Source organism: Aulonocara sp. 'chitande type north' Nkhata Bay, linkage group LG4, assembly GCF_057382095.1.
Source record: "Aulonocara sp. 'chitande type north' Nkhata Bay isolate Kocher_YH1m ecotype deep benthic linkage group LG4, A_spYH_male_GT1.1, whole genome shotgun sequence".
NCBI lineage: Eukaryota > Metazoa > Chordata > Actinopteri > Cichliformes > Cichlidae > Aulonocara > Aulonocara sp. 'chitande type north' Nkhata Bay.
The window spans coordinates 34014758-34029344 of NC_141347.1; the positions used below are offsets into that span (position 1 = coordinate 34014758).

General features: G+C 40.4%; 1 protein-coding gene across 1 annotated transcript; it reads right to left on the reverse strand.

Moving 5' to 3' along the window:
- Nucleotides 1-3428: 3428 nt before the first annotated feature.
- Nucleotides 3429-10764, reverse strand: LOC147333132 (uncharacterized). The gene is made up of 5 exons (XM_086290099.1): nt 10754-10764; nt 8350-8500; nt 7373-7493; nt 7175-7288; nt 3429-4158 (listed from the first exon to the last, which is right to left on the reverse strand). Exons 3-5 carry the CDS (start codon nt 7486-7488, stop codon nt 3798-3800), a joined length of 591 nt encoding a protein of 196 aa, XP_086146225.1. The 5' UTR covers nt 7489-7493; nt 8350-8500; nt 10754-10764; the 3' UTR covers nt 3429-3797.
- Between the last annotated feature and the right edge of the window lie 3823 nt (nt 10765-14587).

Sequence of the window (14587 nt, forward strand, 5' to 3'; positions counted from 1 at the left end):
TAGAGCTTCGTTAAAGAAAACAAGAAGCCTTGAAAGTAGGTCCAGAGGAAGCGGATGACATGGAGGAGATCCACATCAGGGTAAAATGAGAAACTGCACCAGATATCCTCAAACCAAAGGCAGTTAGGGTCAGACACATAAAACAAGTGGCCAGGGTTAGGAAAAAAACTGCTGGGTCAGCTTCAAGTTAAATTGCAGGTTAGGTTTAGGCACAAAAACCAAGTGGCTGGAGTTGGGATTAACCATGAGGATCTTTTTTAGGGTATAGTTACGTTGCATCTTTGACCTGTTGGGCATATATGGAGAGATCGGTAACTTCTTCTGGTTTAGACTAAGCCAAAGTGGTTCACCAGGAAGTTAAGAAGTTAAATTAAGACGAAGTCAGAGGATCACAACTAGCACTGCAGGTTATATTTATTAGTTACTCCACAGCTTATTTTCTTTATCTTTTTGCTGTACAAGATGGTACAACCCTTGTTTGTTAAGCTGTGGACAACCAATTAAAAAAACTTGATTAATTTTTAGAGCTACTTTTTTATTTTGTATTAACTGATAAAAATATGTAGGTTGTGAATCTTTGTGAGGCATGTCAAGAGAAAACGTTTGAGAACCGCTGCTTGGACGTTTTGCTGCAATCCAGAGAAACAGAAAAATAAGTTATTGGTAATCATAACCACAGTGAAGCCTCTTTATTATCAATTATTCTACAGGTTATTTGCTTCATTGATCTTTCTATAAAACAATAAAAAAAACTTCATGAGTCCAAACCTAAAGAATATTTTCTTTTGTTTACTTAAATGAAAAGCTGTTTACATGATACAGAGCCATCTGTAGCCTGGCTACACAGAGGTCAGGGTGACGTCGTACACCTATTCCACTTACTGATGCATGACCCACATTTCGATAGGATCAGTTTTTCAGAAGAAAGCTCTGCAGAAGGGGAGGCGTCTGAGGCACCCACACTAAGTCCAGCACAAAGAAAAGAGAAACGCAGCTACTTTAATGTTAAATACCAAACATGGTTCATGTTGTCTTATTTTTTTATGTCAACACACCATTAACTCATTGAGACCATTCAGCAGATTAGCCTCACACATTTTCCTACACAAACGCCCTGTTTGTCCCAGCTTCTTACTGGGATAGTTTATTGGGATTTTGGCACCATAGATGTCGGATTGTGGCCTAAACCATGCAGAGTATTCCTGGTAGTTTGAAGCAGATTTCTTCCTGCTGTGTTAAACATGGAAAAAAAGTAAAAGCACTAAACTTCATGTGAGAAAGCAACTTAAAAGTTGAAAAGCTTTTGGGAACATGACAGTACACATTTTATGAGGTATTGGGTTAATTGCCTCATTAATGTGGCTCTAATTACAGTTTAGTTTCCCTCCAAACCGCAGAGCTCAAATAAATAAGGCCAAAAATAAAAATGAGACATTTAAATTCCAGAACTTCTCCAAACTCCTCTGGAAGAACTCAGTTTATTATAGGAAACATAAACCCGACTTTGTTCTGCTCAGCATTAACGTGTTCAGCTGGTTTAATAAATGAAAGCATAAAACATCTTCTGATGTATTAAAAAAAACTGCCACAGAGCTCGATCACCTGACGTCTGTCTGTGTTTTTCATCTGTTTTGTAATATTTATACTGCGCAGTATTTTTGAGCCTGTGGAATAAATATTATTTTGACTTGGAAAACCTGCCTCATTTTACGGTCTGTTTCCTTAAATCGGGCCTGTGTTAGTAAACAGGAGGAGGCGGCTTTGGGGGTGAAGCTGGGATGTAAAAGCTGGGCTGGGTGGAGCAGCAGCAGCAGCAGCAGTAGGAGGAGGAGGGAAGCTGTGGGGTGTGGTAGCTGCATGGCACGCTTTGGTGGCCACTGTTTATAGCGACTCTGCGGTTTCCACCAGCCAGGCACTTTCCACTGATTCCAGCATGGCAGCGTTCAGCCAACGAGGCCCTGCAGGGAAAAGCGCCACTCTGACCTGGTGTGAAGATTTGCACATGCCGGCTTAAACTGCATCCCCGAGAGTGTAATTAAAGCATGAGCTGACCGCGAGGAGCTGAGTGAGGCGCTCCCTGCAGCTTTCTTACATAAATCCTCCTTTAAATGTTGCTGAGGTCTCACTCGAGGCGCTCATTAGCTTTCATTTATGCTTTGTCTTAATTTTTATTTCTTAATTTAGTTTGTGCGGAGTTCAGTTCTTTTCAATAATAAAATGGGAAGACCTGAGTGAGGTCATGAGGCATCTATCGCCATGTTTGTTAACACTAGCAAACAAAAAAGGGATACTGAAGACATACCTGCATATTTTTATATTTTACGAGCAGCAGAAAACATCTTTTAAAACTGGTTGGCCGACTTACCAAATTACTTGATTCATGGTACTAAATTGTGTTTAATAAAACAGTACTGTTGTATCCACCAGTAAAGCTGTAAAGCTAATATTTACATTAGTAACTGCCAACATGGGGGTGGTTATCCAGCTAGCTGTCACTGAGGTCATCAGGGGCATTAATGTTGTGGTAATTTGGGGCTTTTAATGATTTCTTCAAGGTGTTCTTTAAAGGGAGAAATGGCTGCACAGCATACATCTTTAATGACTAAAACAAATACAAGAACTTGGTTAATGAGTTTGAATTAATTTGGGATTTTCTCTAATCCACACAGGTTCAAATATATATACCCGTTCTGGTTGCCATTAACAACCTGTCACACTTCTGGGTGGATATGTGTCTACGTGGCAGAACTGACAGAGATGATATAAATTGGTTGGTTTGCTGTTGCAGACCTGATTTTTAAACATAGTCCACACAGTTTCAATAGGGATGAGGTTGGGGCTTTGGTTTGGGATCGTTGTCTTCGTGGATTCCAACTGTGTCCAAGTTTAAACTGTCTAGCTGTTGTTGATATCTCTTGTATGATTACAACTGGCAGCGAAACAGCCCCAGAGCGTAACGCTACCACCGCCATGCTTGACAGTTGGGACAGTGTTCTTAGGTTTAAAGGCCTGTCATTGCATTTGCAGCTGCAAATTTCAAGCTTAAAGGGTTTTTCTGGATTTTAGAGCAGGGTCTTCTTTCTTGGTGAGCACACTCTCAGTCCGTGGTGATGTAAAACTTGCTTTCACTATGTAAAGCTGGTTTTACAGCAGTGTCTTGAGTCCTGGTTCCTTGGTTGTTCCTGAACATCCTAACAAGTTTTCTTATTCCAGACCTTGGTAAAGTGATGACTCAGTCACAGACCTTGTTCTTAGGTAAATCTACAATTCCCCTTAGATCTTCTCTGAGCTCCTTGACTTTCCCATTGTTCTGAGTATTTGTCAATCCAATGAATGTTGTCAAAGAAATCATTTTTATCCTGGTAAAGAGGAACTACCAGCTGAAGTCAATCATGACCCCAATGAGAAGTTAATAGCCTTTGGACTTGTCAGGATAATATATTATAGAAAACTCAGCACCCACGTATTTAAAGATTTAAGTGAGTGTATGCTGTATATTTGAGCCTGTGTGGATTAGGAAAATCCATATTAAACATGTGCACCAAATTTTTGTTTCATTAAAGTCATTGAAGATGTCTGTTGAGCAATTATTCCATCCAGGAAAAAGAGGATCCCTGAAAGCCCAGAAAGAACACAACATTCATGTGTATGATTAGGGTGTGTTTACTTCTGACCTCAACTATGTGTGACATTGGGTGCTGTTCGAAGTCACCTTTGTTGTTGTTATATTGAAACTCAGGTGTATAACAAAACTGGTGTCTGCAGTAGGTGCAGGTACCTCAAAACAGCTTTGTAATTCACAGACCCCGATTCGATGCAGAGTCCTGATTCGACCTAATGTAGTGGTCGTAGTTGAGGATGGGACAGTCTATAAATGGCAGTCTGTAGTCATAATACACGGTGGCCTCTGGAGGACTCTCCTCTGGCCCTCCTTTGAAGCCGCACTCCTCCAGCGTGCTCTCCAGGGGCAGGCGGGCCTCCTCTGTTGGCACTCTGCTACTGAAAACCTCCAGGCTCGAGGTCTGGATCCCAGCTCGGTCCTCGATCACACTCATCAGACCAAAAACTGTGCGGTTGCTCGATAAAACAACCTCAAAGTTTCCAGGGTGCGCTGTGGCCGAGGTGAAAGGTATCAGTCGGACACTCAGACGGATGAACCTGGCGGTTTAAAGAAAATGAAAATTTAGTTTTGAGTTTAGACTCTATAAAACTATGTGACTACACTATATATTTTTTATTGAATTGAAAAGAAAAAACAAAAACAATTTCCTTCAGGGTCAACCTTCGGGATCAATAAAGTTTTATTGAATTGAACTGAATTGAATTGAATATATACAGAAGATGGCTCAAAGGTTGGTTAAGTGGATTTGAAAGTCCAGATGAGAGTAAAGTATTCAGATTACTTAATATATTATCATGCTTTTTACAACTACATGAATGTACTATTGCTGTGTGATTTATTACTATTACTGAAGGATACGCAGCGTACCAACACCAACTAGATTTTTAAATCTTAATATAAATGAGTAACAGTAGGTGGACATTAGGTAAGGCTGCACTTTTTGCAGGCATCTCGTAGAGAAAACTATTCTGCGCTTATATAAAACAGGTCCGCGGCTCCAAATCGTAGTAAAGGGACCTCTGACTAATACGTTGGGTTCTGCGGGCTCATAGCTGAAAACTAGCTTTACTTTGTTGTCTGGGTCAACTTTTAATAGCTTACTTACAACTGGACTACACTGCCCATGAGGCTGCATTCTTTAGGGCTATGCCTGTAACACTCTGCCTATTGCCTTCATATTAAATAATTTTTTGAACAATAATTTTTAAAACTATTTCTTCACGTCATTGCGGGCTGCAGTTTGAGATTGAGACACAGGCATTAGAGCCTCTTAATGCGCGTTTTGTTTGGGTTTCCACCGGCGTGGAATTACCAAAAAAAGAGGGGACAGCCTAACGCATAGGTGTCAAACTCTGGCCCGCGGGCCAAATTTGGCCCGCAGGCTAATTACATTTGGCCCGCGAAGCCATACCAAATTACTATTAGAGCTGGCCTACTGGTATTATACAGCTAATATATATATTGTTTAGTATTATGCTTTGCTTGTTCCATATTCAGTTTTCCAGCAAAATGTATTTGAGTCCATAAGAAAAGATTCATTCTTATATCTGGAGGAAGATTTTTTTTTCAATAAATATTAATGTTAGCCCGCGACTTTGTTCCAGTTTTGAATTTTGGCCCACTGTGTATTTGAGTTTGACACCCCTGGCCTAACGTATAAAACAGGAAAAGACCGCCGTGTAATCCATTTATTTCAACAAAGTAACTGTATTCGGAATGCCACCTTTTTAAACGGTAACTGTAACGGAATACAGTTACTCATATTTTGTATTTTAAATACATGTATTCCGTTACTCCCCAACACTGTTTCTAATTAACCAGCAGGGGGGGACTGCTGTGGTATTAAGAATAATGTGAGAATCTTGTCATTTGATTTACAGCGTCCTGATGAATTTCTGGTCTGAATCACTAGTTTAATGTCTGAATGGTCGTCATCATTATAGTAAATTAGGGAATAATTTAGAGCACAGCACTTACATTTGCCATTTGTGACCTGTTGCCAGTTAACCTGATTAGGTACAAAATGTTTCTCCCATTCTTTCTTTTTAGCATAACTTAGTTTTCCAGCCTTTATACTGCCCCCATCCCAGTGTTTTTTAAGGTGTGTTTCGAAAAGAGCCAATGTTTTTCATGAAACATTAAAATATGTCATTTTAACCATTCGATGTGTTTTCCGTGTTAAATCAGATAAACAGAAATTATTCATCTCTAGCTTTTGTTAACATCAGACAGAACGCATCAAGGCTAAATGCAAATAATGAAAATACTGCAAAAACATGTTTGTTTCAGCATCTTAACCACACGTCCGAGAAACAAACTCCAGGCCTAAACCCCTGGAGACTTTCCAGACACGGCGTGCTGTTTGCTAATGTAATCAAGCAATCAGTGGGTTTAAATAACATCAGCTTGTGAAATGTAATGTTTTTGACTCGAAGTCTAATTTTATCAAACCAGTACAGCAAAAGAGGGGGAAAAAAGTGAATTCAATTCAACTCGGGCTGTGCACATTATGTTATGTGTGTGATTTACTGCTAAAACATCCTTCTGTGGCACAGGAAAACAATCACAGCAGCCAGGTCAGAAAAAGGCAACGGCACCTGTCAGCGGGCCAGCTAAAGGTCGCCCCGAGTCCTTTGTTTTCAGAGCTGTTGAGGCTGCTTGTGTCCCAATGTTGTCATTTTGGGCGTCTGAGTTACAGGAGCGGAGTCACAGTGTGATTTACAGCTGAGGGTCAGGAATAACTCAGCCTGGTTAACCTCACTCATGAGGTTTGGAATGAATGTCAACACAGCCTGATTGTGTTTCCCAGGAGCTGCCCAGTTTGTCCCAGTGCAGCCACAGAAACTGTCGAAACTGCTTTTCTCCAGGACATGTCTGATGTCTGTCTGGCTTTATGATATTTTAAAACCAGCTGCTGCTCCTCCCACTTACTCTAAAAACAAGTCAGAGGGATTTTGTGGCTTCATGTCTGCACTGTATGCAAATTTTAAAATTGTAAATCTTTTTTTCTAAATCATTTTCTAGGTAATAAAATCAAGTTAAATTTTAATTGATGATTTACAATCAAAATATAATTTTTTCCACATATTCCACTAAATATTTATATTTATTTTGGTAAATATAAGGCAATATGAACAGATAATAAAAAATAAAAACAAATAATAAAATTGTACATAACTTATAAATAGTAAAATTTATGAAAATAATAAAATATTTAACTCTTTAAAAAATATTGAACTTCAAGAAATTACACAAACAGGAAAACAAGGTTACATTAATTAATTTTTTTTATTTGAAAATTTTCCAATTGCTAAAATCAGCTAATTTTGCCAAAAAAATACACTTGAGAAAACTTTACAAAAATAAAACTGTGATATTTTTCAAATCATACAAACTCATGAAATACCAGAGCCACATCTGTCACATCTATGTTTGTGTATTTGTAAAACGCGGCACTGATTCTTTTATTTGCAAAACTGCGTTCACCTTTATTTTTATCTTTATAGAATGAATGTTCTGTTCATAAAATATAACACATAATGAGCTCAATACCTCTGGGCTTCAGTGTTTTGCAGTCTCTGCTGATGTTTTACATTTTCTGTCTCCACTGGTTCTTGTCTTTTTATGAAGTGCCCTGGTATCTGAGCGTGGAGCTCTGCACTGTCACTGTGGGAAATAAAATCAAGTAAACTCATAAACCTATAAAAGGAAAGATAATCAAATACTGATAGAGAAATAAGTTTGTTTCACCTCAGAGACTGTATTTGTTTCATCAAATCTTCATAACTAATCGTGTCATTGAAGGTCTTCAGCTGCTGAGTCAGCATGTGGAGCTGAAACTGCTGACAGGGGACACCCAAACTCATCAAACCTGCAGCACAGTAAAAACATAGAGAGCGTGCACGTGTAAGTGGAACGCCCTCCTCTGAAATCCAGTTTAATAATAACAGCACAGCCTTTACTCATCTGCACCGAGATTTAGATGGTTGTTTAGTTTTCCTTTTAGGGCTTCAAAGGCCAGGATCATGTGGTGCGCAAGCCATATTTTGCCCACATGTGAGTAATTATCTTTAGGACATGAAAATATCTTAATGGTTAAAATGTGATTCCCTCTTTTCTCCTGCAGCTCACGAGTGCCCCTCACAAAGCTTCCAGATGCTGGCCAATAAAAAAAACGCTTTTATGGAGACGTGTTAAAGACGCAGAGACAGTTTTGTTCAGAAGATGAGATAACCTGAGGTCTCTCTGTGAATCGTGTATGATCTATAAACCTGGAAATGAAGCTATAAATGATCACATTGGATGTGCTGTAAAAGTAATTTATTGATTATTAAGACCTACAGCAGTGATTCTGTGCTGTAGGTCTTCCCAGTCAGAGTCATAGCTGCAGTGTTATGCTGCAGGTCTGCGCCGTAATCTCTCTGGAAGTTTACTCAGTGTGTCTGAAGTCAGACTGACAAAAGGAACATTGTCCTGGTTTTGTTTCCCAGAGCCAGCTACTCTTATCTGTGAGGAGGAAATGAGGCTCCGCTGACATTACCAAGAGCCTGATTCACAGTACCCTCCATAAATACTTCAGCACAATGACACTGTGGCATTTAGTACTGACTCACATATCTCCTTCTCTTCTGCGATTATCTTTATGTGTCACTCAAAGAAGCGAGAGAGCCTTCTCCCATCCTGGCAAAGAAAATCTCGGATTATTCAGGTCAGGGGTGATGGATTACCCAGCTCAAAGTCCTTCAGGCTGACTGATTCACTTCTGTCTTCGTCACCGCAGATGAACAGCTGATCGAACTCCTGCTGATGATCAGAAAACCACCCGATCAACTCGTCCGGGAAGCTCTCAGACTCCCGCTTGTTTGCGTTCACGGAAATCTTTAACCACAAGAAATACCACGTTACAGTAAAATCAGTACAACCATAAACTTTAGAGATGAGACACAATGTAAACATAAATAATAAAAAATTAAATGAGAAAAATCTGTGTGAAGAATGCATGTGTGCAACATGTTTATTTGCAGCGCTAAAAGAGGTAGAACTTCCACAATTTCACCCATTTATTTGGGCCTATCAATAAATATGTGAAGATTTCAGCGTGTTTGCAGCTTTTTTCTCTTTAGTGTTTTTTAATCTGAGCTTTTTTGTAAGTCTGACTCTTAAAGACTCAGTTTCCCAGACATGGTTTGCTCCTGGTAGTGTTTGGTTATGTTTGAGGAAGAAGACTGTCCTTTGGTTTAATCAAGAAAAAAAAAATTCACGTGAGAAGCAATTTAATTTACATTCAGCCAAGACCACCTTATTTCCTGAAGTCGATCAAACTGCCCCACATTTAACCAAACAGACCACCATCTCGATTTTAAACTCGCTGTAATGTGACACTTGCAGGCTTTACAGACCCACCATCCACCCCAACAGCCACTTTCTCAAAGTGTTAAGAGTCACAAGCAAATCTGTTTACACCCAACAAACCAGGGGCGGTTAACACCGTACTTCCTAGAGCTTCATCTTTTTCCCAGAAACACGACTCACGTATCATTCAGAGTAATCGTGCATCTTCAGACACATTTTTCATAGCCTTCTGTTTAGAATAGAATAGAATAGAATTCAACTTTATTGTCATTGCACATGCACAGGTACAGGGCAACGAAATGCAGTTTGCATCCATCCAGAAGTGCTTTAGTGATATAGGTATATTACAATATATATTAGCAATAGTATAGATATGTAAGTATATTACAGAAATGGGTCTATTATGGTATGTTATAATGTACACGGTATGAAGTATGTTGTGAATATTCTATAACTAAGTATGTACAGGCTGTAGTGAGTACAAGCTATGAACAGGATATAAATATGAAAAACTATACAGAATATGAAATAAATAACTTTACAGAAATCTGAGATATACAGCTATACAGAAATGGGAACTATGCAAGTTGTAAACAGTTGTAGGATTAAAGATTATTGAATGTACAGAATGATTATTTACACAGAGCTATACAGTAGTGCAGTTAAGATAAGTGAGGGTGTAGATAGTTTCTACAGAGGCTATATAAAGTGCTAGTGGTTGTGAGTGGTGGTTCACTCCATGTTATTATTGTGTTTGAGGGTACAGTTGTCCATTGTGGGTGTGTGTATGTTCAGTCCATGAGTTTAACGTGGGTCAGATGTCAGGAGGCAGAGTTCAGGAGTCTGACAGCTGTGGGGAAGAAGCTGTTCCGGTACCTGGTGGTCTTAGTCCGGAGGCTCCTGTGGCGCCTCCCAGAGGGCAGGAGGGTGAAGAGTCCATGTGATGGGTGACTGGGGTCTCTGATGATTTTCCCAGCCCTTTTCAGACACCGCTTCCTGTAGATGTCTTTTATGGCAGGAAGTGGTGCTCCGGCGATGCGCTGGGCAGTTTTCACGACCCTCTGCAACGCCTTCCGGTCCGAGGCAGAGCAGTTCCCGTACCAGACTGTTATACAGTTGGTCAGGATGCTCTCGATGGTGCAACGATAGAAGTTCACCAGGATGTCTGAGGACAGGTGGTTCTTCCTCAGAGTCCTCAAGAAGAAGAGGCGCTGGTGAGCCTTCTTGACCAGCTTGGAGCAGTTGGTCGTCCAGGTGAGATCCTCGGAGATGTGGACTCCCAGGAACTTGAAGCTGCTCACACGCTCCACAGCCGTCCCCTTAATGTGGATGGGTGGATGTGGGTCAGCATTCCTCCTGTAGTCCACGATGAGCTACTTGGTCTTCTCGGTGTTAAGCAGCAGGTTGTTTGTGTCGCACCACTCAGCCAGACGATCCACCTCCTCCCTGTAGGCGGCCTCATCGTTGTCACTGATGAGGCCAATCACCGTGGTGTCATCTGCAAACTTAATGATGGTGTTGGAACCATCAGCAGGTCTGCAGTCGTGGGTGAAGAGGGAGTAGAGGAAAGGGCTCATCACACAGCCTTGTGGTACACCGGTGTTCATTGTGATGGTAGATGAGCAGTGGTTATCCAGCCGGACATGTTGGGGGCGGTTGGTCAGGAAGTCCAGTAACCATTTGCAGATGAGGGAACTGATGCCCAGGTCTGTCAGTTTCTTCTTTATCTTGGATGTTCTGTTTGAGAGTGAAACTTTGTGATGTTGGAAGTTTTCTTACATTTTTTAACTTTTTATGCTGATTTTTGGTGCGTCTGACGCGCTGCTGCTTTTTCTTCTTCATGCTGTGGTTATATGAAGAAAGCTGCTCTCTGAGCTCAGCTCGGTGTTTCCTGTCGATGCCACTGTGAAAGAGCAGATGTTGGACAGTTCAAAGTATCAGTATAATAAAGGTCTACGACGTAATTTAAGGTGGACTTGAGAACTTTTAAGAATGCTATGGATTCTATAAGAAACAAAATTGGAAGAACAGTTTGTTTCTAACTGAGGATGATTATGAAAACATAAAGTAACAAATACGGCGTGCAGGGCAACAAACAGGCTGGCAAAACCTGATTCTTTACATTCACAGATGTTACTCTTTCATCATCCCTGAAGTGTGAGCATGAAAGAATCCACTTCTGGTGAATTATTAATGACGGAAAATCCCGGTGTTCCTGTTAGTTATTTATGACGTTCAGAGAAAAAACTTTACTTCTACGACTTCTTATAAAAACCTGTCAGAAGCTATGAGGATGTTGTGCATTGTTTTTCTACTTACCTTCAGTTCTTTATGCTATTGTACTGTTGTATTCTGTCTCTCTTTGCCAACAGTTTCAGCAGTTTTTTGTTTTTATCTGATCCGAATTCAGGTCAGTTTCTGAATTTATATTTTTAAATTTCCATTCTTTCCAGGGACGACAGCTTACGTCACTGGTATTCTTTCAGCCTTTCCCCGTGACAAACAAACCCAAACATGATGACACAGAGTCCAAATGAGCTCATCAGTGACTGGAAACACGCCCCAAAAAGCTTAATGCTCTGCAGAAAGCCTGATAAATGGTTAATCCTGCTCAACCCCACATCACACATCACAGCAGCAGAGTGACAGAATAAAAAGGATAGCCAAGATGGTTTCGTGATGGCTCATCCTTCCTGCTCATCTCAAACAATGAAGGCAGGAAACAAAGCTACGGTGACCAGTCTGCTGTCTCCAGCTTCCTCACTCCCAGTACCGGTCAGTGCCAGTCACAGGGCTGGGACCTCCTGAATCCAGATATCGAGCCCCTCTTTCAGGTACAGACAGAAAATCCTGTCTGGAGATGAAGGTGTATGACCTGGACAGCCAGGAAGATCTCAGTGTGACCAGTTTGTTATTAAGCTGAAATTACACACTTACTGAAAGTGTTGATATATTCACTCCATGGAGTCAAGTCCTGGTACTCGTTATTTGGAGGAAAAGAGTGTGAGTGTTGTAACATACATCAAAAAGACCACAACAGTACTGAAGTGAACAACGCTCCACATCATGTTAGAAACCAGTCTTCTGCCGTGTTCTAGACCAATCACACCCCCAGTGCCAATGACGCTCCCCAACAGCAGCAGCCTCCCCCTCCATTAGTGCTGCCCTAATCCAATCCACCAGAACAAGCCTGATCCACGACCCACTGCCACCATCCTGGAGCTTCCACTTCTTTTGTAAAAAAGATCCACATTTAAACGTCTTCTAAAGGTTTTGTAAAAGATGTGGTGAAGGACAGATAAAGTTATCTTTCTTCAAATGTTTTGTTTTGTTTGTAGGAGACATAATCCACATGATTTTTATCCAGGAAACTGGGGTTCAACTTTTCTTGTGTACTTTTTAACTTTTAAGTTTAGTTTTCCCTCACAGTTTGCTGAGGTTTAGAACAAAACGATCTCGGTAGTTTCCCGACTCTTTAGTCCTATCTTGAGATTTTGATTAAACATAGTGGACGTGAACTTGTTTCATACTTATAGATGCCCCTGAATCCCCCTGTGAAACAAGTTAACGAGCTCCTCCTCTCCTCTGATAAAAAATAGGTGGTGATACAGTTCGTACGCTGATGATACGACTCTGCCTGATAAGTCTGCACCATCTTTTTTATGTTATGTTAATATACTGAAATCCCTCCGAGGGTCAACATGAAACACTGTGAATGAAGAGCTTATTTTATTTTCTGTTTTTTCACAGCTTCCTTTGAGGAAAATGTGACACATGTTGAGTCTTTGATCTCCCGTCCCATAAAAATCCTGCTGGTCTCATTCATATTTATGCCTTGGATTGCTTCAAAGTGCATTTCAGGTTCAACCAGCGTCTCTGGCGCGCTCTTGGTATGTTAGGGCTGTCATTAAGACAAATTCAGGAACACATTCATTCACTTCTGCACAAAGTTATTTATTAACGCAGCCCCGGGTAGCAGCAGTGATGACGCTATGGGCAAAACGCTCAAAGCAGCTGACATGAAACTATCAAAAATCGAAACGCAGAAGGTTTAATCAGACACAAACCGAGCTTCTGTCTTAATGTTTATTCTTCACTCTTTGAACAAACATTGCATTTTGACTTTAATAGCTTTAAGCTTTAAGAGCTTTATCTGCCCCCAGGTGCAGCCCAGGATTTATGCTCCAAAGCACCACCATCGGGGAGCTCTGGATGTTTGATTTGGCAGAGTTTTAGCTTTACTTCCTGACCCAACCCCAGTGCTGTGTAAACCTGAAATCTGTGAATAACACCTGACCGTTAGGATCTGTATAAGAACAGTTCTATCAGTTAACATCAGGTCATGATTGGTCTGTAGGTCAATGAAGTTATTCCCTGCAAGGCTGCAGCTGTTTACAGTATTAAAGTCAACGGGGAGAATCTGACTCACAGCCACCTGTGAGACAGAAAATCCTGAAGTAAATTTGCACCTGAACAACATATTTTGGTTATGCAACTTTACCAGACATGTTCAGTCCTCCACAGAAAAAAAACAACAACCCACCACTGTGTAACTTCACGGTGACGGAGCTGTGCATAGGTGGGATTTGTTTCTGTTGAAAACTGAAAATGTAAAAGCTGAAAACATTTCTAATGTTCTCGGCATAACAGAACACGACCTGAGGAGAGAGTAATCCCGCTTATGTCGAACACAAAGATCAAATCTGCAGTTTGGACTCCTGCTGAGATCCTGCGAGCCTCAAAATCCTCTCTCGAAAACTGATTTTACTCACTTTATTTTAGCTTAAACTCACGGTCACTGCTGGAAATACACCGCAGGAGTGTTTGTGTGCAGCCTGTAGTGTTTGGCACCATAAAAAACCTGATGCGCTGAGTGACTATGAAGTATACGTGAGCCTATAGCGCCCTCTGCTGAGCTCAGTAAGACCTGGAACCAGGTTACTTCTGACATTGACAGGTTAAATAACCATTTATTTATATGATAATTATTTGTGTAATTTATTAAAACCCACAAGAACAGTCACTACAAAAACAAGTTTAATTTTTACAATAAATACATCACTTTTTAACAGTTGAATAAATACTTTTATATAACCCATAAAGTTAATTAATTTTCAATATTTCTAAGGCACTAAAGAGTTCATGTGTTAAGGTTAAACTGTGTGAATCACCTGACACAGTAAAAAAGAGTTACAGTAACAGTTTCGAAAGGTTTCTGAAGCTTCCCATGCAATCAAATGTACATATTTGTGCTTTTTCTTCTGGATTTCAAGGTTAATTATCATTTTATTTTAGCTAAAACTGTGACGTCTGTCTTACGCATCAGTGTTGTGAAAGGGATGGGTCCAAACTTTTGCGCCTGTGTGGATTAATTTGCATTTTAAGTAATTTTGCCAGAGAGACTGGAAATGAAATACCAGACCTGTGTCACTGTTACTGTCTAAACTCCATGACACAAATTTATGTTCATCTTTCCTTCGGTTATATTAAGGCACTAAACATGTAGGACTGTTCCTTTAAGGTGCAAACTTGTAAAATCACCTGTTGGACGTGGTTTTTAGGCTAACATTTTCTAAATCCGCATGTTTGTGTCTTTATTCTGCCCTATGGTCG